The 23,176-nt window shown below is 38.7% G+C and overlaps 1 protein-coding gene across 4 annotated transcripts in view; it reads left to right on the top strand.

Annotated features, from left to right (window-relative positions):
* Window positions 1–23,176, top strand: part of TTC27 (tetratricopeptide repeat domain 27) — a 190,974-nt gene that overhangs the window by 134,818 nt on the left and 32,980 nt on the right. For 2 of the 4 annotated variants that reach the window (XM_037895447.2, XM_037895449.2), the window contains 5 exons: window positions 2,096–2,323; window positions 6,943–6,993; window positions 16,896–16,994; window positions 18,748–18,800; window positions 21,609–21,774. In XM_037895447.2, coding sequence (XP_037751375.1) covers window positions 2,096–2,323; window positions 6,943–6,993; window positions 16,896–16,994; window positions 18,748–18,800; window positions 21,609–21,774 — 597 coding nt within the window. The remainder of the gene's footprint in view (window positions 1–2,095; window positions 2,324–6,942; window positions 6,994–16,895; window positions 16,995–18,747; window positions 18,801–21,608; window positions 21,775–23,176) is intronic. The other 2 variants (XM_037895448.2, XM_043543428.1) reach the window with 1 other exon arrangement.

A 23,176-nucleotide genomic window follows, 5' to 3' on the forward strand; every position in this document is an offset into this window, starting at 1 on the left:
CTGTTAATATTTATTAATTTAATCACAGTCAGAGAAGTTAGAGATGTGAGGAAAAATTATTTATCTAGTCTTTCCCTCTGCCAGTTCAGGGTTTTTTATGAAGGTATATTTTTCTCATGCTTTGCCCAGTCTAATAATAAATGTCTCAAGTAATAGAGATTTCACAGCTTCCTTTGGAAAACTATTCCACTACTTAAGAACTCTTACTGGTCAGCAATTTTTCCTGAGACTCAGCCTACAATTTTCTGCTTCTTAATTTGGTACCATATTTTCCAATTATGTTCCCATACAATCCTAAACAATTCCTCTCCCTTCTTTGTTTATGCCCTTCCAGTATTTGTAGACTGTTATGTTTCTGCTAAATCTTCACTTACCATAGCTGGCAGCAAGAATGTCTTAATATATTAGAGATGAAAAAATTCACAACAAAGTGAAACCCTTGAAAGGGCTCTTTCTTTCTGAAGATTTCTGAATGGGCTCTTTGAACTTTATTAATAGTCCAAAATTAACCTGTATGCCCAAGATTGAGGGAGGGGCAGTAGAAGACTGCACACACATTAGCCATTTTTTCTGACTGAATTCCCTAGAGATTATGCAAGTGTGGGGAAGGAAAATAGCTTTCATTAGAACAGAAGAGGGAAGAATCATTCCCACATGAAGATCAACAGTGCAGTTGCCTTAGGTAGAGTGAGTGACATACTGCAGGGGAATGTGATTAATAATAAACTGCTCAATCTTGGCTCTGTGGCAGGATTTATTGGACTAAGCCATAATCTTATATGGTTCAAACTGATCCTTTCAAATAGAGAGCATACACTGAGTTGAATTCTGAATGATGCTGCTAATATCTGTGTGTGTTATGTGTTGAGGTTATATTTGGGTGGGGGGATATTCACTTTGGACCACTGATGATAGACCACTACCTGTTTGTTTATTGGTGAGACTAAGGAGGGGAAAGTATCTTTTTGAAACTTTGAGGTTATAGAGAGACTGTAACCTGGCACTGAGGAGAGTAAGACAGAGTTATAAAGGGTATTGTAGACACTCAATTTTAACAGGTCTTGTGGGAACTCGAGCGTGTATCCTCTCTTCCAAAAGCCTGCAAATCCTCTGAAACTTGCTTTTTAAATGCTTACTTATGTCTGAGTATATTTTTATCTCCTACATTTAGATGAAAATATAGCTTTTATTTGTACATTTTGTAGAACAGTAGCAGCCACAGCCAAGAGGGAGTAAAGAGAGAGGTAACATAAAACATGTTGGAAGCATTGCCTCCAGAAGGGGCAAATTAGAGATCAGGAAATGGAATAAGCATTGAGGATACCTAATGAGGTGATTCAAACAAAGAAGAATAAAAGAGCAGGCAGGACCTGTCAGTAGCCTAATAGTAGCGGCAGTGCACTACCATGTAAGAGATACAAATTGGATTTCCAGAGTTTGTATTTGCTTGTTGGGCAAAAGATACAGTTGAGGCATGAAATGGGGAACAGCTATTTGCAGCTTTAACATACTGACACTTTCCCCAGTACAAAGACGTAAAGGTTAATCCCATTTTGACACTGAGGTGCTCCTAAGTTGTACCATATTTCAAAATTTTACTGGAGAAGAATTCTCCTTTTCACGTAGTCCTCTGCTTTATCTCCAAATAGTCCTCTGCTGGAAAATGTAAGAGTTTACATTTCACCTTGACTTCTATGAAAAACAGTTTGAAAAAAATTGATCTCTGAAATGACTCCTTTTTACCGCACTAGAGTTGCAATAAAAATGAATATGGCTTTCGTATTTAACATAAGTAAATCATGCCTTAAGGTTCATGCAGACATGAACAGAATTTTAACAACAGCACTTAAATGTTAGTCTTTGGGCTTTACAAGATGTAAAAGAATTTATGGAACTTTTTTTTTTTTTTTCAAGGATTTATCTCTGACACAGACTTTGTTCAAGATACTGTTTTGTTTTTCAGATTTCTTGACTTTTCTTAGATTATGTAAGGAACTGCTAAAGTGTAAAATCTGAGAGACAATGGTAATATGTGGTTAGATTGACCATGGATTCTCCTATTAAGGGGCTCATTTCCTTTTTATTTTTATAATAGGCGGAAGAAGTCTTGAGGCGAGAGCTAGAAAAAAAGGAAACACCAGGATTATATTGCTTGCTGGGTGATGTTCTTAAAGATCACCAGTACTATGACAAGGCTTGGGAGTTATCTAAGCATCGCAGTGCCCGGGCCCAGCGCTCCAAGGGTCTCCTCTATCTTCGCAACAAAGAGTTCAGAGAATGTGTGGAGTGCTTCGAATGTTCAGTGAAGATTAACCCCATGCAGGTTGGGAAAGAAAAACAAATATGGTTTTTAAAGTTTGCATGTTTACTTTTTAATTTTGTTGTGTTTTTAAATGTATTTTTCAAAATTTAAAAACAGGTTAACTGTGTTCACAAATGTCAGAGTAACCGTTTTAACGTTATTAATTTATGTGGTAAACATTGCTGATCTTCAAGGTGAGAGACTAAGAGCTCTGTCTAGAAGCAGCATAATAAGGGAATGGACATGTACAAGCTTTCCTATGCAGGCCTTCTGCCGAAATTGAGACTTGGCTTGTTGCATCCCCACTGTCCCCAAAATGCCAAGACACTGCAAATGGGTAGTGTTGCTCGGCAATAAAGGGCGGGGTGGACTAACCGCATCTGAAGTTTCTTCTCACCGCCAAATGGTCTGGATCAGAACTTTCAGTGACCTCATGTTATGCACTTCTAGAAGCGATAGTTGTACATAGTTTTACAAGTTTTATACTACTTTACAAACATTTTATTATTTAATCTATTTGGCCCAAGTGTAGTATTAAAGTGCAAAAGTTTGCAAAAGACAACGCAGTAATACAATTATGGTATAATATAGAAGGTATTTCTCACTAATGTATATTCTTAATCTAGCGTGATATTTTTTCATGTAATATAGTTCCCTAGCTGCAAAATAATATTTCGTGTGCATTTAAGAATATATCAATTTTATAGGCATCTTAGAAGTACCTAAAATAGAGATTATAATTTATAGAATCTTAACACTATTACTCCCTCCTTTTCCGCTGGCAAAAGATTTTTACACACAAATGTATTTATAAATTTGATTGGCTGTCTTGCATCCTAGTTAAAGAAGATAGACCATATAGATATTTTCAGTAGCGAATCCTGCAAAAGAGAGTCATGGGAACTACCATTTGGGTAGTGACAAGCTTATGGGTGCAGCTAAATCCATTCACTCTTAAAAACATTTATGCTGATGTTTCAGTTTAGGGCTGAATTGTGTCTTATAACTATTGCCTTGCACTGGGAATGGATTACAGCTGCCACTTCCCAGCAGGCATTGTGCTTCATAGATGTCTCCTAGAGCTCCTTAACAAATATGGGGAGCACTGCTCACACCCCATAAGACCTTCCTTGGATTCATTTCTTCTGCACATCTCTTGGCTGAGTAGTGGTTCTAGGCCAACAAAGTTTTTGCCCATGGGTGAGTTTGAGGATTTTTGGCTATGAATAAGCCTGCATGGATAGCACAAACCTAGAGTGGCACCTTATGGCCTGTCCCTCCCTCTGTGCAGTAGTTAACCCCATTCTGGTCCTTTATGAAGAGATCTTGCAGTTTGACAGTAAACAGAAAACAGATATGAATTTTCATTTAACACAGTCTGCATGAGGTACCACAGAAAGAGAGAAGGTTCCAGCAAAGTAAAGTAGAACGTCATCTGTCAGTGTTTCCAGGCAAGGTCCAGAAACAAGGTTAGGAGTACTAGTGGCACCTTAGAGACTAACCAATTTATTTGAGCATAAGCTTTCGTGAGCTACAGCTCACTTCATTGGATGCACGAAAGCTTATGCTCAAATAAATTGGTTAGTCTCTAAGGTGCCACTAGTACTCCTTTTCTTTTTGTGAATACAGACTAACACGGCTGCTACTCAGAAACAAGGTTGTAGCTGAGAACCCTGTAAACCAAACAGATAAGCTGAAACGGTCTGGGAAAGCAAAATGGAGCTTCCCAAGCAACAAAGATCTACCTCTTGGTTCAAGGGGATTGAAGTAAGTTTGGGATCTTCTCACAAAACCAACCACAAGAAATAAGGGAAGAGTGAGCACCATCAAAAAGGCCTTGATTTGCTGTGAGAATAAGGGGATCCTGCAGTTGGAGAAAAGAGGGTACTAACAGGTACAAGCAGTAAAGTAGTCTTATCCTTTAAATTCTCCAGATTATGATTTCTGGTACCTCTGTTATCGTGTAACCAAAAGCTAAGAATATGAGAAAGAGAGAGAGGTTGGGGAAAGGGTACATTTGGGAGATATTTGGTTATATGGATAGACAGAATTTAACCAAGGGGAGTGCCAGGCAAGAAGAGTAGTGGAGATAATACCACATCTGAGTTTAAAAAAAAAAAAAAGAAGAGGGGTGGGGGAGACTTCATCACTCAGAAATGAAAGCGAGAAAGAGGAAAACACTCCAGAGGCGGTGTCTGTATCTCTGACTGACTTGAGCCATCTCTGTGAGTCAGCAAGAACTTTTATAAATTGAGATGATGATGAGGCTGTTAACTGAGACAGGAGAAAAATGCAGGAGAGCTGTATTAGGTTTTTGAAAATTAGACATTTGAGGTACATCGAGGACGTAGGAAATCAAAAAAATGACTTTGAAATGTTGGTAGCACAGTAAAAGAAAGCACAGAGAAAGGTGCAACATTCCAAAGAGTTGATTGAGAACCTTGGAAAATAAAGATTAATAGATCCTGATTATTTTATCCACAAGCTAATTAGCAATTTGTAGTAAACAAAGCGCTTAATCATTTAGGCCAAACTAGGTTTCTGATTGAGCGTTCACCTTATTTTCTGAAAAAGTTACCTGAAAATAAAAAGAAAGGAATGTATTAATGTCATTGTGCCAGGAAATAAAAGTATAAAGACCTGCAAGCAAATTTAAAAGTCTGAGTAAAAGCACACTTATGTATCTAATAGAATGGAGATAGTAATGTTAAATAGTTTACTTTCCAACCTGAGACCTGGAGAGACACTAGAACATCATTGTTAAAATTGAACCTGCAGCTCATTTGGAAATGTTTGTTGTGCTAAAGTATTCTGAGCAGTTAGCTCCAGCTATTCTGTAGTAATTTGGCTGAAAGTAGATGCATGAACAATGTTACCTGGCATCCAAAGAAAAATAATAAATTATAGTAAAGAGCTCCTGTACTGCAGCAGGGGAATTAATTGAGGTTTTCAGAAATTTAATATAAGCTTCTTTAAATATGGCTAGTTTTTCTTTTTAACAACCCTGTCCCGTCCCCCGCCCCCCCCCCAAAAAAAGAAAGCATCTGTTTCCTTGCTCTGAGATTTGGATTCCTGCTTCATAGCATGTTTATTTTCTCTCTTGACTTAGCAGGGAAAATGAAAACAATGCACTGCCAGTGGCAGTTGCTCTTCCTTAAACTATATTACATGTGGTGACAATTCTTCGATGAGATAAAAACTTGTATTTCAACAGTAATTGTTTTTTACAAGTGAGACTAAAGTAAACTGAATAATTTCCACTGAGTTATTTTTCAACAAAATCTTCACATTTGTCTCACAGTATGCTGAAAGCAGTATCAGTAATTCTACATTTTTGGTGTTGGAGTCTATAAATGCTTCAGCATGACTCTCAAGCATTATAAGGTAAAGCATAGAACACATTTCACCTGCTTATTTTGGCAATACAAAAGCTTGTTCTAATGCAGATTATATGGAAGATTATTGATTAAGATCTTCCCATTGTTACAGAGACAGCTGTGCTAGAGAGTTCTGGAGCCATCCATAAGAACTAAAACCAGTAATTCAGCATCTGTGACCTTAAGCTACCTTCATCTGTGAAGCAGCTGGCAGCCTTACTGTTCCATTTTGCAGTCTACTTTCTAAAGTCTTTCTTCAGTTTGTAACCATTTTCTCTGATGGGGAGGAAATTTGAATAAAACTGGCCTTCTGCGCTGTTCTATCCAACTTCTAAGATGTACAGAAACAATTTAATCTGCCTACAGCAATCTCTGTGAAGTGAACTACAGAAGCTTGGTCTCCGTCTGCTGTTAGAGTTACTCATGATTAAGGTTAAGTGTCTGTCACAGGTATTTTTAGTAAAAGTCAGGGACAGGTTGTGGGCAATAAACAAAAATTCAGAGAAGCCTGTGACCTGTCCCTAACTTTTACTAAAAAAATACCTGGGAGGTGTGGGGGTAACAGTGGGAGCAGCGCAGGGGCTGGCCTCCAGCAGCTGCTTCAGCTGCCCCATGGATGGCCCCAGGCCACTGCTCTGCCAGCCCTATGGAATGCTGCTCCGGCAGCCCTGGGGCAGATTCCCCACCCCCTCCACATTGCTTCAGCCCTGGGCTGCTGCTCCAGCGTCCGTGGGATTGACAGCTACTTCAGCCCTGCCAATGCGGAAGAAGTCATGGAGGTCCTGGAAAGTCCCGGAATCCGTGGCCTCCATGACAGAATTGTACCCTTACTCATGATCACTGCTGTGCTTGTGGTGGTGGTAATTTGCATTAGAGTAGTACCTAAAGGCCCCAGTCAAGATCAGGTCACTGTTGTACTAGGCAGTGAATGAACATATAGTTTAAAATCTAAATAGACAAGACATATACAGGTTGGGAGAAAGAAAGTGATATTATCCCCATTGTATAGAGAGAAAAGTGAGGCACAGATATTAAATGACCTGCCTGTGGTCACCAAAAAAGTCTGTGCAGAGCCAGAAATTGAGCCCAGATCTCTTGCATGTCTGGACTGCAACACTGTCTTTCATATCAGTTTTGAGCAGCTTGACAGTTCTTTTCCAACCTCACCTTTCTAAATGTTGTGGTAATTAGTTTCTCTTACTCTTCTATTTTTGGGTGCAATTGACATTCATTGAACTATTTTCCTATTTCTCTGCATACCAGAATCTCTGTCTGCAATTAGTGCAACTCAGGACTTCTGCTTTTCTCTCCAAGGTGAGTGGCTTGTCAGATTCCACCCACATTTACCCCGCTGTACACAGAGGTACATTTTCTATAGAATCACTTTTTTGGTTACTATTATGTGTGATGCCCACTCCAGTAATGCCTGTCCTGTAAAGGATATAGATATTATAATGTTCTTTCCCCTCTTCTATGTCTGTATATTGTGCTTCTCATAACTGTTCCCCAGGTCCATGAGAAGATGGCATATAATTCCTCCCCCTCCAAATCTCCTGTCTTTCCACAGAATCGTACCAAAACCATCAGGGCTAATTGTAGTTCTGCAGAAACAAATCACCCTGTAGGAAAATATTTCCCTGAAGCATTAAGAATTTAAATCCTGAAGTGATTCAATGCTTAAATGACATGTTTGATTCCAGTGAGTCAGAGCCTGATTCTGATTCATACAAGGACTCAAGGTCACTCAAATTATATACGCATTAGAAGCTAAAAAAGGAAGAAAGATCCATTCTTGTGTTCCTGGTCCCTGTCTCCCATGGGAAATGCAAAGGGAAAAAAAGCATTTAGAGTCAAATTCAGGTGCTATTATTCAGGCAAAATTCCCACTTAAGGCAAGAGGAGTTTTGGTTAATAAAGGGCAGCAGGTTTTATTCCTTAAAGCGTAAAACTAACAAGCATTCTGCTGAGAGGTGCTCTTCATTTTTTGTGTTCCAATCCAAAGAAAGCTTTTAAATGAAAGCCAGTCCAAAACAAATAAAAATGAGCAGCTTTCCTCCATATAGGAGAGAGAAATTTCCTGTTCCTCAGGATGTTCTACCTATGATTTAGAGGCAAATTGTTTGAGACAAGTTGGACAAAATAATGTATCTTCCCCGCCCCCCGGATACTGAAGATTTTCATACACCATTGTCTTCTAAAGATCTGCCTAAAATGTATCCTTCCAAAAGTTAATTCTCTGTTCCAGAATATCTTAGAAGAAATGTAGGTTCCTCCCAAAAATTATGAATGATTCAACTACATAAATGACACATTCTCTGTTGCTAAGAATCTATTCTTCCTTTCTAGCATTGATCAAAAAAACTTTCTGATTTCTGTGAACAGAATCCGGTGTTCCCAAAGATTTCTTAGATAAGGATATTGACTATTCTTCCTAACCTGGTTTTTGAGACTGAGGCTAGAAATGGCTTACATTTTCACAGCCAGAGTCTTGCTACAATGGGTTGTGGCCATTCCGGTGACAGTTGGCAGCCAAGTAATCTGCCATTGAGAACTCTTGACACATATACAATCCCATTTATGTTACTGACTCACTTCGCCAATAGAATTACAGCATGTGAATTAGAAGGAGAGGAAGGGTGATAGTTGAGTTAACTTGAGAAGCCTTGAGACTTCTTCCACCTATTGAGTTAACACCTTTATTTAGCTGTGACACTTGAGTACCTTTCCCAGAGCTAAGAAGAGCTCTGTGTAGCTCACAGTGCTCTCTTTCACTAACGGAAGTTGGTCCAATAAAAGATATTGCCTCACCCACCTTGTCCCTCTACTATCTTGGGACCAACATGGCTATAACAACACTGCAAGCACTTTTCTGGAAGTAGCAGACCAGACCATGTGGCTCAGATAACTTTGCATGCTAGCCTGCATGGATTTGAGATAGCCTGCAAATAGGTCATATGTCAGTATCTCTCTGGAAGTCAGCTTGCCATTGACTGCAACTGGATTTCAAAGCTTCAAACAATGCAATAAAAGTCTTACTCTCAAGAATTTCCCTTTTGAAAATCAGTCAGCCTTGTAGCGAGTGGCAGTGGGCAAAGGTAATTTATGTAAACAAACAGGGTTGAACTTTTATTCTAAACTTGCCTTGGGCTTCCTGATCACCAGGTATAACACAGATCTGAGCCTAAATTATCATAATATGATGGTATCTGCTCTGAACTGAATCTTCACAGTTCAGTCTCATCTCTGTTTTTCTAATCAATGGACAGACTTGGATGTCAAACCAACAAACTAGTGCCAAAAAGGAACTTTAACCTAGTTTCACAAGCCTTGACAAAATTTATTTTTTGAACCTCTGACAAAGTTTGCCTTACACTACTTTTCAGTCGCTTTCCTCAGAGAAATTATTACATCAGCCAGCAGAGTAGTCAGATTTGATGCCCTGCCCAATAAAGTGGAATTCTTATTCTTTCTGCACAGAATACTGCCAAATCCGTCTCTAAACTAGCAGCGTATCTTGTTCACTTTTCATCTTAGTCAAAAATGTCATTACCCACCTTAGAAACACTTAGAGAAGGTACATGTACTCTTTCTAGATGTTCAAAGGACAAATAAATGTTACGTCAATACAGCAGAGGATCAAAGGAAATGGATTCATTAATTGGTTTTGATGGGGGTCACAAAAGAGGCATAAAAACTTCAAAGGCCGCTGCCTATAGTAGTCAGAATGGCCATTACTGAACAAAGGGGGAACTGAGGCACAGAAATTAAGGTCAAAATTTCAGCTAACTATGGGTGCCCAAATTGAGACTCCTAGGACCTGATTTTTCAAAGTACATAGTATTTAAATCATTCAAAGCACATCTCCCATTGACTTCAGCTCCAGTTGTGAGTGCTCACCACTTTAAATCAGACCCCACAGGGTGTCAAGTTGGGTACCCAGAAAATGAGGAATGCACAATTAGTGACTACCTGTGGAAAGTTTGGTGTCAGTAACTTGACTAGTATCATTTAGGAACTCTGTGGCAGAGAGAGAATCCAGTTTTCCAGGATGGCATTCAACTGTCTTAACCATGAGACTGTCCTTTCTTTACATAAATCCGCTGTCTCATTCACTATACAACTTCCAGATTCTGCAACAAATGAAGCAGACAATAGTCTCTTTCCTTACATAACCCTGTGAAATAGCATGAGATTGGGATGGAACATATTGCCAGTGGGTTTCACAGATATTTGTGTACAGCAAAGGAATACTGAGACTCATGAATCTTGTGTTCCAGTCCAGGCTCTTGAGAGAACTGTGCTCTAGTAGGCACTGATTCTTCTGCCTGTTTTCCCAAAGCTTGACCATTCTTTCTCTTTCCTCCTCCCCATACAACCTGTCGCTGTCTTTGTCCCACCCCCTACTCCTCACCCCTGTCTCACTTTCCTCGCTTATCCAGTCCCAGTCTTCACTCCTCAGGCTTTTCATCCAAGTCATAGTCTCATTGCTCAGCAAGCCTAGCTCCACCCTCCTGGCTCCTTGTCTGATCTGTCTGTTTCTTTCATGGCCTGTGGCCACCCCTGTGCCCACATTCCCTGTCTCCATTGGCTTCTGGTCCCAGCCTCCCTTTCAATCTCCTCGTCTAATCAGAGTACTCCCAATCTCTATGCCCAGCCAGTCCCAGTTCTCCCCTCGCTCTCTGGTTCCTTGTCAGATTTCTCTCATTTCTCCCTCCACCTCCTTGCTCCCACCTGGCTCCTGTCCCAGTCTTCTTGCCCAGTGAGTCCCATGCTCATCCCCCAGCTTCCAGTCTCAGTTTCTCTCTCCTTCCACTTCCAGCCTCCAGTCCAAGTCTTTTCCCCCTAGGCTCGTCGTATCAATCTACTCCCTCCCCAACCCAAGGTCCTGCTCTCATCACCTCTGCATTGAACATGGGAAAACGGCATAGTGTCCCTGTTTCAAAAATGGCTGAACAGCATTGGCTGAAATTTTCCAAAAAAGATTAGCTGTGGGAGAAAGTCAAGGAAAGTGTGGGCCCCTTACTGAATGAGGGAGGCAACCTAGTGACAGAGGATGTGGAAAAAGCTAATGCACTCGGTGCTTTTTTTGCCTCTGTCTTCACGAACAAGGTCAGCTCCCAGACCACTGCACTGGGCAGCACAGCATGGGGAGGAGGTGACCAGCCCTCTGTGGAGAAAGAAGAGGTTCGGGACTATTTAGAAAAGCTGGACGAGCACAAGTCCATGGGGTCGGATGCACTGCATCCGAGAGTGCTAAAGGAGTTGGCGGATGTGCTTGCAGAGCCATTGGCCATTATCTTTGAAAACTCATGCCGATCGGGGGAAGTCGCAGATGACTGGAAAAAGGCTAATGTAGTGCCCATCTTTAAAAAAGGGAAGGAAGAGGATCCGGGGAACTACAAGCCAGTCAACCTCACCTCAGTCCCTGGAAAAATCATGGAGCAGGTCCTCAAGGAATCAATTCCGAAGCACTTAGAGGAGAGGAAAGTGATCAGGAACAGTCAGCATGGATTCACCAAGGGCAAGTCATGCCTGACTAATCTAATTGCCTTCTATGACGAGAAAACTGGCTCTGTGGATGAGGGGAAAGCAGTGGACGTGTTGTTCCTTGACTTTAGCAAAGGTTTTGACACAGTCTCCCACGGTATTCTTGCCAGCAAGTTAAAGTAGTATGGGCTGGATGAATGGACTATAAGGTGGATAGAAAGTTGGCTAGATTGTCGGGCTCAACGGGTAGTGATCAATGGCTCCATGTCTAGTTGGCAGCCGGTACCAAGTGGAGTGCCCCAAGGGTCGGTCCTCGGGCCGGTTTTGTTCAATATCTTCATAAATGATCTGGAGGATGGTGTGGATTGCAACCTCAGCAAGTTTGCAGATGACACTAAACTGGGAGGAGAGGTAGATACGCTGGAGGGTAGGGATAGGATACAGAGGGACCTAGACAAATGGGAGGATTGGGCCAAAAGAAATCTGATGAGGTTCAACAAGGACAAATGCAGAATCCTGCACTTAGGATGGAAGAATCCCTTGCACCGCTATAGACTAGGGACTGAATGGCTAGGCAGCAGTTCTGCAGAAAAGGACCTAGGGGTTACAGTGGACGAGAAGCTGGATATGAGTCAACAGTGTGCCCTTGTTGCCAAGAAGGTCAATGGCATTTTGGGATGTAGAAGTAGGGGCATTGCCAGCAGATCGAGGGACGTGATCTAGACTGCTCTCAGTGGTAGGAGATGCCAGAACAAGGAGTAATGGTCTCAAGTTGCAGTGGGGGAGGTTTAGGTTGGATATTAGGAAAAACTTTTTCACTAGGAGGGTGGTGAAACACTGGAATGGGTTATCTAGGGAGGTGGTGGAATCTCCTTCCTTAGAAGTTTTTAAGGTCAGGCTTGACAAAGCACTGGCTGGGATGATTTAGTTGGGGATTGGTCCTGCTTTGAGCAGGGGGTTGGACTAGATGACCTCCTGAGGTCCCTTCCAACCCTGATATTCTATGACTCTGACACCCAGCCTCTAAAATTTCAGCCAAAACAGTTAATGTTGTAATGTTCTAAGCAACTGAAAAATGGGTCTTACAGTAGGACGTATTGGGCAACCTTGATAGTCGTAGTAGTGCCAAACTTTTCTTCTGCAATGATTTTTATAACTTTATTTTAAAAGCACCAATAATTGTTTTCCAGAATCTAAGCTTTTTTTGTTTTAAAAACGAAGTTTGTAGACTGTATGGCTTAAAATGTGAACTAAATATAAACCGATGTAATAATGTCTGCCTAAGTCTGCAGAGAGCCTGAAAGGTTTGAATTCCCCTTTTCGTCTCCCAGGGATGTTAACTCAGAAACCTAACAATACTTTCAATGTCAGCATAGATAAGTATTTCATGGATGATCATTTTAGCAGAAAGATCAAGCTAATATACTACTTTTATTTTTAGGTGTTCCTGCATGTGTTGGGTGGTTCTTGCTAACAAGGTTTCCTGGGATGAGGCATGAAGAATTCAAATCTTACTCTGTCCCACATTTAGAGTCACCTTCTAGCCTGCCAAAAATTTTGAGAATGGGAGAAAGGAGATGCAGCCCCTCCCCAATACCAAAACCCTCAGCTGCTTTGTGGGTGTCAAAAACAACTCCCATAGAGTCCTGAACGCCAAAAGTCTCAACTTTCAGCTGTCAAATCCACCTACCTTCCATGACATGTAGGAGGCCGCTGTGTCTTTTCAATACAGATATCTGCAGCCCAATGAAAACTGAAAATGTTGAAAGAATAAAATCAATTAATTTTAATATCAATAAATAACAGGGAATTACTGGTCTGGTTGGACTAGTGTGGGTGGGGTGGACAAGCTGAAAGTAGGAGACTAGTGTGGATAGAAATGTGCATCATGAGTATCCTGATGCAAGGTTCATTTGAGCTACCAGCTTTTGGTCACTGACCTTGTCTGGGCCCTGAATTGCTAATTGTAACACTTTGTATGCACTTTCATAGTGAGAGCCTACATTAATGTCAGAACAGCTTGCTACAAGACCAGCAGAAAAATGGACCTGTTGTGTTAATTTTGTTACAACAGGGTAGTTTGTGACACCTTTACCCACATAAAAACCTTCCTCCACAAGTAGTTATGTTGAAATCAAAAGGACAGTGTGGAATAAGATATTGCTACACAGTATGAATTAAGGATAACATAACCTGACCCAATTTTTTTTCCTTCCTACAAAAATAGTGACTCTTTCTTTCATTATTCTTATCTTAGCACTTTGAATGATGGAGGCTTTTTACACTAGATATTAGAGTCTGGAACAACTCCCCAGCTGATTATAAAATGTTTTGAAATGTTGAAATCCAGTTTGATTTTTTTTTTTTTTATGGATGTGTTTAACCAGCAAGGACTTCAGAAAATGTTTTATCAATGTATTTAGGACTCAGTACCGAAATCAGATTACTTGTTCTGAAAGATAGTACTGTTTATCTTAACTTGCTATTGTTGGAAAAGTTACTGTTTGACCAACTCACTTCTTTGGCTTTTAAAGACTACATCTACACTGCACACCTCTTACTATGGCATATCGTGTATGAGTAGTTGCATGCCACAGTGAAAATCAAACTGCGCCCACGCTGTGGTGTGTAGCTACCTGTCAGTGAAAGGATCTGGCAGTGGGGCAGCATTGGGGGAGTGTTTCCCTGCTGCTGAAGTCTTTCCCTGTGGCAACAAAAGGCTCAGACAGCAGGTTGCTGACAGTTTTCCCACTGCTGGAGCCTTTCCTTGTGGTGGGAAAAGACTCCAGCAGCAGGACACTACACTGGTAAAAACAGAAGTATAGACAAGGGAGGCACTGCTTGGGTGAATAGAGAGCCCTGTAGGGTACGTACCTGCATACATACTCTCAGGATTCAGGAGTGTCTTTACTCGCGTAAGCAGTGCCTCGACATCTAATTATTGCACGAAAAAGGATTAGAAGTGTGTTTGTAGGTAATGCTAGTTGAAGCTTATCAACAAAAGTTTGCTGCATTCAAAACAAAAAAACTAAACACATTATTGGCAGTTTTCTCTCTCTAAAAATGTTAGTTTTTTTAAAATATTGTTATTATTGGGAACATTTAATATTGTAACATCATAGCTTTTGCGGCTATCATTCATTTTTAATTATCAGAAATTTTTATGTAGAAAATGTAATTTTGTACTGCAAAACAAATTTTCTATCATTAACAATATTTATAGCCAGGACCCAAAAATGAACATAATTTTCTCACAAGATACAACAAAAGATGCAAACTTTTGAGTGTTATTCACTTGCTTTTCTAAACCAATGTGCATTGGTGCTGTGCACTGTAAGCGCAAACCTTGTGTGGAGAATTAAGCAATTCACATATATTTTATACTTTTTGTATATCCATGATTGTTAAAAACTTAGGACAAAAAACTGCTCTATATTTTGTTTGGAAGATATTACTTCTTATAATACAAGGTTATATCTGAATATCTAAATATCATATAGACAGAGTTTCCACCTGATCCCAGCTCTTCTGAGAGCATGTCATGTGGCAAGGGAGGGTAGTGGCCCTCCTGCAGCCCCCAGTAATACTGTGTACCCCTTCTCCATCCACAGGCCCCTATGAATGCTGGGCACCCCCTCCTCTGCCAGACACCCCCCACCCACTGTACCTAGAGAGTACCAGACACCCCTCATCTGCCGGGTACTCTCTGCCCTCCGCCCACTGCTCCTCCAGGAATATTAGTCACCCCTCACCTACTCTCTGTTCTCTCCATGATAGCAATCCATTTTAGTTGCTGCAGTAGGCCTTTTCTGAGAGAGAGTAGAATTTCTCTGTGTACTTAAATTTTGTACAGAGAAGACTTATTTAAACATCAGTTCAGTGTGAACTACTTCCACTTTTCATCTATCATAATCGAAAAACTACGTCTTAACTTTTTCAGAATACAAGGGGTTTTGTTTTTTAAATTTTAAAAAAGAAAAACAGAACAAGAGAGTGAGTTTGAATGTTTGCACTGCCCATGTTGTGCCATAGAAGTCAGCACCTGGGCTCCCCAGATTAAAGAACATTTGGAAAGCAAACTTAAGGCTAAGAGAAGAAAGCAAAAACAGAAATAAACGTACATTGGAAGCAACATTCACACAGGCACAGAAGAAAAATCAAGATTGATGTGATGTAATAAGTGAATTTCTCTGTGCCCTGTACTTCTCAGGGCAAAAGTTAGGCCTTGATGATGGTCTTTTGGGAGATTTTGTGTGAAAGTTTTGCCTGGCTGTGAAAATCCCTGCCAAATTCAATCAACCTGACCAAGTCATATTTGCTCTGCTCTGCCTCTTACTGCATGAAGGTAACATTGGAAGTAAAGCTGAATGAAAAACCTGAATTGCTTGTTTGTCTTGCCCAGGTCTCCTACTGTACATTGCTGTCTCTCATGCAATGGGTATTCCAGAAATGGCTAATTTAATGAAGTTAATAATTGAGGCTAGTATTATTTTCATGTATTCCAATAAGATGAAAAATATCTTCTGTGATGTCTGCAAAAAGAACAAATTTGAATGCAGCCTTCCAATTGCTGTAGTAGTGAAGAGATGGTGTAGTCTGTAGTTAGTTATTCAGAGTGTTCAGAAGGCATGGAGTGTCCTCATTCAGCTGTAAGATTATGAAGAGTTCAGCAGTGCAAAAGCTGAAAATTCAAGGAGCTACTCAAGAAACTAGGCAAATCCTTTGCACAAAACTCAAATTTTGATCAAAATGCTTCAGTCATTGTATGAAGCATAGAAGAAATTGGAATCTTGTTCTTCAGTAGACACAACGTTCTCTAACACAGAAGCGTATGGCACTCTGGTCAACAGTGTCACTGCAGAACTTTGCACAAAAGCACATCTGGGGAGATTCTAGAAAAAAATAAATCCTTTCATGTCCATTTTGCCAGTCAGGGAGCAATACTCAGAAAGGCTTTCTAAAATTTTCACGCAGAGCTATGTCACTCGTGTCTCCTGAGGCTTTTAAGAATGAATTGTCATTCTGGAAAATTATTGTGCTTTTTGACCCCCGTTGTAATAGTGTGGTCTCTAATAATACATTTAATGAAGAAAGAGTAAACTCCATGCATACCTGGTGATGCCTTCTCCAGACAATGGCAGCACCACTCCATTTGAATTCTGGAAAGTTCACCACACCAACTTCCCAGATTCAAGCTATGCTGCTTCCCTCATCCTCAGTGTCCTGCCTAGCTCAGCAGATGTGGAAAGAATATTGTTCTAAATTCAGGTACATCCAAGACTGCAAGAGAATGAACTTTTGAAAAGACATTTTGAAAAAACTGCTGAGAGCCTATTCTACCCCTGACTTTCAGAATTTACAGTGACACCTCTTATCTCAAGCATAACAACTGTCAATTGTTTTTAAAAGAAAAAAAAATTAATCACAGCAGTACACTTCTTTTGCTTTCACTACTTAGTTTTCTCCATTTTTTGCTCTCCTGTGTCCCTCAACATTAACCCCAGTAATTATCCAGAAAACTGAAGTTAATTTTCACCCATTTTTCAAATAATAGAATAAACACTTAAAAATTCTAAACAAAATAAAAACTGGAAGTGAAGGGTCCTACATATAGAGCAATGCCCTATAACACCAAGAAATGTATGGATTTGAGAATGGAGGAATCTTAAGTAATTTATTTTGTGCGGAACATACATACTGAATTCCCTTTCTCTTTGTTTTCTTTTCAGTTGGGTGTGTGGTTTTCTTTGGGCTGTGCCTATTTAGCTTTGGAAGGCTATGACGGTGCTGCCAAAGCATTTCAGCGCTGTGTGATGTTGGAACCTGAAGTATGTACAATTTATTGAAGATTTATCTTTGCTCATCTAATAGTTTGTGAAAGCGGCCAGGGACTCCCAAAAAAAAAAAAAATGTGGTTCATTCCTTAGTCCTAATTGTTCAATTTTTACCCTGTTCATAAAGGATGTATTTTCTCATTAAGCATCACAAAAAGATTTGCTTGATACTTGACTTTTCTATTTTATTCATCTACATACACACACCCACACCCGGTAAAGTCCTTTATGGTATCATACAACATTAAAATAAAGCAGATAATGCCCAAGTGCTTTTTGATTAAAAAAAATTAGAAGTGAAGGAGCCTATTCTTAAACAGATAATTTGTTAAAATGCTAAGTCCACTCTAGACTTTAAAGGAGCCTCCTGCACTCTTCAGTTAGCTGTGCTGCTTAATTAATCTTTCTGTGGAAGTGGCAAACTAATCTCAGTTAGAAACACTCACTGAAGAAATGGCAGATAACTGGCCTTTGGAACTAAATTTGAGATTGAACTCAGTCTCCCACAAATTGGGAGATGTTTGGGATCCACCTTTACATGTGTGCATCATGCAGGTGTGTGTCCACCATTGCCAGGCTCACAGGATGCCAGCAGGATTATACTCCCTTTGTTTTTTGTGTGTAAGTGATGTAGGGAAGAATGCTTTGAGCCTACACAAGGGTATGTTGGCCCGCACTGTTCTATCAGGAGGTCTGGCCTTAGGAGTAGAAACCTCTGTCTCATCCTCCCTGCTTCAGGAGAAGTGTATTGATGGTATTCATTTATTTTTACTAAAAAAAAAAAAAAAAAAATTAAATTAAAAAATAAATTTAAAAAAAAAATTCTCAGTATAATCTGAAAATTAACTCAGTTGTGCGTTTTCTTCTATCCATGAATATGAATTGTTAAACTATAAATTAAAACCAACTTTTTATGGAAATCATTCCAACTTGTTTGGTATAGCTCAGTCCTGTCTGTATTCACAGGAATAGATCAGTTGATTTCCTAATGGTTTAAATGGGATTTATTTGAGTAAAGGATGCAGGATTGGGCTCTTAGTCCTGGTCTACACCTAAAATTTAGGTTGACCTAGCTATGTTGATTTACTACAGCAACGGAAATACCCTTTCCATCTCTGTAGCAAGTGTCTTCAGTACAGTGCTACAATAGTGTAGCTGCAGCACTGCAGTTGTGCCCTATAGCATTTGTAGTGTAGACATACTCTTAGTCACAATAACTGAAATTCACTCTGTGCAGAAGTCTATCACAAGGCCATCACACTAGTTAAGTCTAAACTAAGCCTGCAAAACACTTGGGCCTTCAGTGGTCCATAAATCTGTTGCCCTCAGCCCTGGAATGAATTTCACTGAAATATTCTGGTTCTGTTCTTGTTTTGGGTTTACACCATTGTCACTGCTCTGAATTCAGTGGAGTTACTCCAGATTTTCTTCAGTGTAAGTGAAAGCAGAATCAGGCTCAATATGTACAATGCCAGAACAGAATTAATTTAACCATTTACAATTTAACATTTCTCTTATATTTCTGACTGTTGCTATCATTTTGTTTATTTACCAGGCAAATTTTATTTTTTTAATTAATGTTATTGCCACCTTAATATTTAACATGTATGTGCATTTATTAATATATGTATATGATAAGGAAAATTGGTCATGTAAATCTATTATAATTTTACGTTTTATTCAAATGATTTTTCCCAAATAAGTGGAATGTCTTTGATTTTAAGTGCTTCCTCTGTTGTAATTGCAGAATGCTGAGGCCTGGAACAATTTATCAACTGCATATATCAGATTGAAACAGAAGTAAGTACTTCAAAAGGTTTAGAGAATACTGCTTCCAAAATAAATATTTCTGATTTCCTTTCTCCTAACACTGAGAGAGTATTCTCACGATGTGGTTTACTCATTAATGCTAGTCCTCTACCCTTCAGTCTAGTCTCCCAGTAGGTTTCCTACAGTGATACTAATTAGAAATTAATCACCTTTCAATTGGAGAAAAATATATTTAATTAGCTTTGTAAAGAGCAATAATTTGGAGCTGATATTTTCAAATTCATAATTCATCACTTATACACTAAGTACCAACAAATCAAAATTATTCATACTAGAAATGGAAATTAATTGAACTGTGAAGCCAAAAAAGATATGTCCTTTTTAAAACAGAGGATATAGTCAAACCTATATTGATTCATGCTATATTCAGTTTATGAGATTTGAGGGAACAAGTAGTAGTTTACTATTGACATCATAAAAGCAGATGGAGATTAGTATGCATAAATCTGCTTGTTCTTTTCCCTCCAAATTAACCATTAGCAGAGGAAACCCAGACTCAAAGCAGCTAATTTCTTATTTCTGTATTTTGACTTGTTGTAATATTAAAGTTCTCTATACTTTACTATAAAGTTTTGGTAATATTCTTGCAAGGGCTGAATATGGAAGAACAATTTAATTTGATAATACTCTGTACTTGGACTGTGTCTCATTATATTTTCTACCAAAAAAGAATAAAACTTTAGAATGAAAAGTAGAAGCATGAAAGTATATTGAAATTGCCAGCGTTTTGTTTTAAAAAGTGACATTCTGAACAATTTATGTGGTTTAACTTTAATGAAATGAAATAAAAATGAGGAGAAGAACAGTGAATTCACACAAAGTGGTAAACACATGAAATAAATTGCCATGAAAATGCATTGTAGCAAATGCTATAAATAAGTCTGAGACGTTTAGACATATTTATGGAGAGACGAAGAGAAGAAAGCAAGGAGTAGAACGACTACCCAGGCTGAAACGAGGAATAGAAATAAACAGACCTTGTTTGTTTGACCAAATGTCCTTTTCTTCAGTTCCTGGTGCCTTTGTGGAAGTGTCTTGAAGGAACTTCACAATCGGTCATCAAAATCAGGAAGACTGAATCAGACAGTTACTTATTTATTCATTATCCCTGTTGAACTCTAAAAAAGACAATCTGTTACCTGTTCACAAGATAGGGTGTTTATGCAGTCACTCAGAATGCACTGTTTTAATTCAGAAGTAGATAAATGCAAAATGTTTCCTCTTCCAATCAGAGGATGTTGGTGTTTGACTCCTACTTCTCAACCTCCAAAGCATGCTATGACACTTCAAGGGCTGTATGCATTGTCCTATGCCTAATAATTAGAAGTATTCTTCATCAGAATGATTTCCACCTACCCATTTACAGCATAGGGCAAAGGCACTATTGAGCGATGTGTTCTTCTTCACTTTTTTGACTTTGACTTCAATTTTATGGTATCAAGAAGAACTCATGCCAAAATTGCAGAGTATTTTATGTCCTTAACATAGACAAAAATAGTAAGTGTTGGAAAATATTTTTGATGTGTTGTGAATTGAATCATCATATTTCATATTTCTTTCCACTGTAATAACTCAGCATTAAAAGCTATTTTATTTTTCAAAAATCGATTACAACCGCAGTGAGAGGTTGATTGCTTTGTCATCGTTTGTTGGCAGAATTCAGATTCAAGATTGAAAATATCAGTACATATGGCCAAACTGTATGAGGAGATTTAAACCCAAAGGTGCATTTAAAATAACAGTGGAGACAATTATTTTGGTGAAGTTCTATGGCCTGTGTGTTATACAGAAGGTCAGACTAGATGATCAAATATCCCTCTGGCTTTGGAATCTCTTAATCTACTGTGTTCTTTTCTAAAAAAACAAGAAAAAGTTACCAAGCAATAAGAATGACAGTATTTTATTTTGCCAAAATGTAACAGCATTTACGTTTACTGAAGTGATTAAATAAACACCTGCTTTCTTTTTTTTCCTATACAATTGTTGTATTTATTGTAATATTTTCTTTATATGCATTACAAACAATAGTAAAAGGTCTGTCCATTATACTAGGTGTCTTTCATTGCTGTTAATTGGAAAGGGCCAAAGTTGTATTTATCACTGTTGGTTAATGACAATTACATTTTTTTGCTTCTTGATCAAAACCTTATGATCTGATCAAGTGTTTGCAGACAACTTACTACAGTAAATTATGTGGTTTTTCTTTTGTAGATTATGTGTAAGGGGAGATTAACGGAGTATTTTTCATTATCTGTGCTTACTGAATTTAAGGGCTAGCTCAATGTCTTTTCAAAGGAAGGTGGATAACAAATAAGTCCTGCAAAACAGCTTATTTATTAACAGCTGAGGTTACTGAGTATTCAGGAGGCAAATCAATAATCTACCTATGTTGCTGTCCCAGGGAGAAAGGATTTGAAAGTGGTCAAGGACCACTGACTCAATATATGTCACTAGAATGATAATAGAGGAGGAATTATTGCAGGAAGGCTAACAACAATGTAATCTTCACTGAGGCCAACTGGTATCACTGAGAGAGAGAGAGCGCGATATCTCGCGATATCTCAGAACAGGTATGAGATAGCGAGCTATGTAATCAACTGGTTTGAGTGGAAGGGCATGAAAGAAAGGGATTCTCAGGCTTTCATGTAAATTCTGAGCAACTAATCTTAATGTTGCATCTGTTTTCAAAATGTGTTCATTAATTATGTAGCCTTTAAGTAAATACAGAATGCTTTTAATATGTTATATGCCAAATCTTTTGTTTTTATTCTTAACTAGAATCCAAGCATTTCGCACGCTCCAAGAAGCCCTCAAGTGTAACTATGAACACTGGCAGATTTGGGAGAACTACCTTGTTACTAGTACAGACATTGGAGAGTTTTCAGAAGCAATTAAAGCTTATCACCGGCTTATGGATTTACAAGAAAAGTACAAAGATGTGCAGGTGGGACAGATTTCTTTTTATGTTTTTACATGTTCGTATACATTCATTTTTCCTTGTAGAAATTATTTGCATCATTACAAGTACATTTCAATAATAGCATACTTTACAATGAAAGATATCCAGGCAAGTCTGCTTCATTATGAGATTTTGATTGTAAAGAGAAATAATTTAAACTGGAGAGGAGACCAAACAAAACCCTGGATTGCAACATCCCCAGGCTTTGAGGAAGAATAAATTTAGAGTTTGCTGCTCAGGTCCATCCCTAAATTGAACTGTTAGGGATTATTTCATTTTTCACACACTTTTATGTATCTCACTGTAAACATTAATACAGATTGTTTTAGACCAGTGATTCTCAAACTTTTGTACTGGTGACCCCTTTCACATAGCAAGCCTTTGAGTGTGACCCCCCCTTTTAAATGAAAAACACTTTTTAATATATTTGACACCATTATAAATGCTGGAAGCAAAATTGGGTTTGGGGTGGAGGCTGAAAGCTCGTGACCCCCCCATGTAATAACCTCATGACCCCCTGAAGGGTCCCGACCCCCAGTTTGAGACCCCCTGTTTTAGACCTTCCAGCTGTAGTAAGGTTATGATTTTTCCCCATAAATTTGAAAATGTATATCTTATACAACCAAACCTTTACAAATGAATTAAATTTCATGTACTGAATAATTTGTAATTGCAGTATTAAACCTACATAATCCAATACTATGAAAATATAATGGATGAACTTCATATGCTTTTCACTGTAGAAAATGAAGGCTAATATTTGTTTTTATGTATTAATTGTGCTTTAATATCACTGGCAAACTTTGAGTTTGATCAGGAGATGTAAGGAATATACTGTACTATGACTGTCAAAGGCGTCTCGTTTGCTCTTTTTCTTTTTCAGTTTACTTTTTAAATACCAAGAATGCCCAAGTATTAGTATTAATCACTTGTATAAAAACCACCAAACACAAGTCAGCCTGTTGTTCCATATGAGCAAAATCAATCAAATTTGAGATAGTTAAAATTGAAAAGGTTTTAAAGCTCTCTAGTGTATTTCAGTTGCAAATCAATGTCTGTGGAAACATCTGTAGTTTTCCATGTGGTAAGGATTAGTCTATTGGCAGCTACAATGCTATCATTAGGAAGGAATCATGTTTATTCATGGGGACACAGTGTAGATTTTTCTGGTTAGGAAGTACCTTTCTGAATTACTGATTCAAATAATAGTTGTGTTACACAATGCAGTCCAGAACTGATCCTAATATCACTTTGGTCAGATTGTTGTTAGTCTACAAGAAGTAAAATACCATGTGAACAAATTTGCCTTTTCTTCTGTGACCGTTCATGTGTTCTGAGCTGGTATGTGCTTCTTTCACCATCAAGGGTGTTCTTTTAGGATTTTATA

Source organism: Chelonia mydas, chromosome 3 (assembly GCF_015237465.2).
Source record: "Chelonia mydas isolate rCheMyd1 chromosome 3, rCheMyd1.pri.v2, whole genome shotgun sequence".
Taxonomy (NCBI): Eukaryota; Metazoa; Chordata; order Testudines; family Cheloniidae; genus Chelonia; species Chelonia mydas.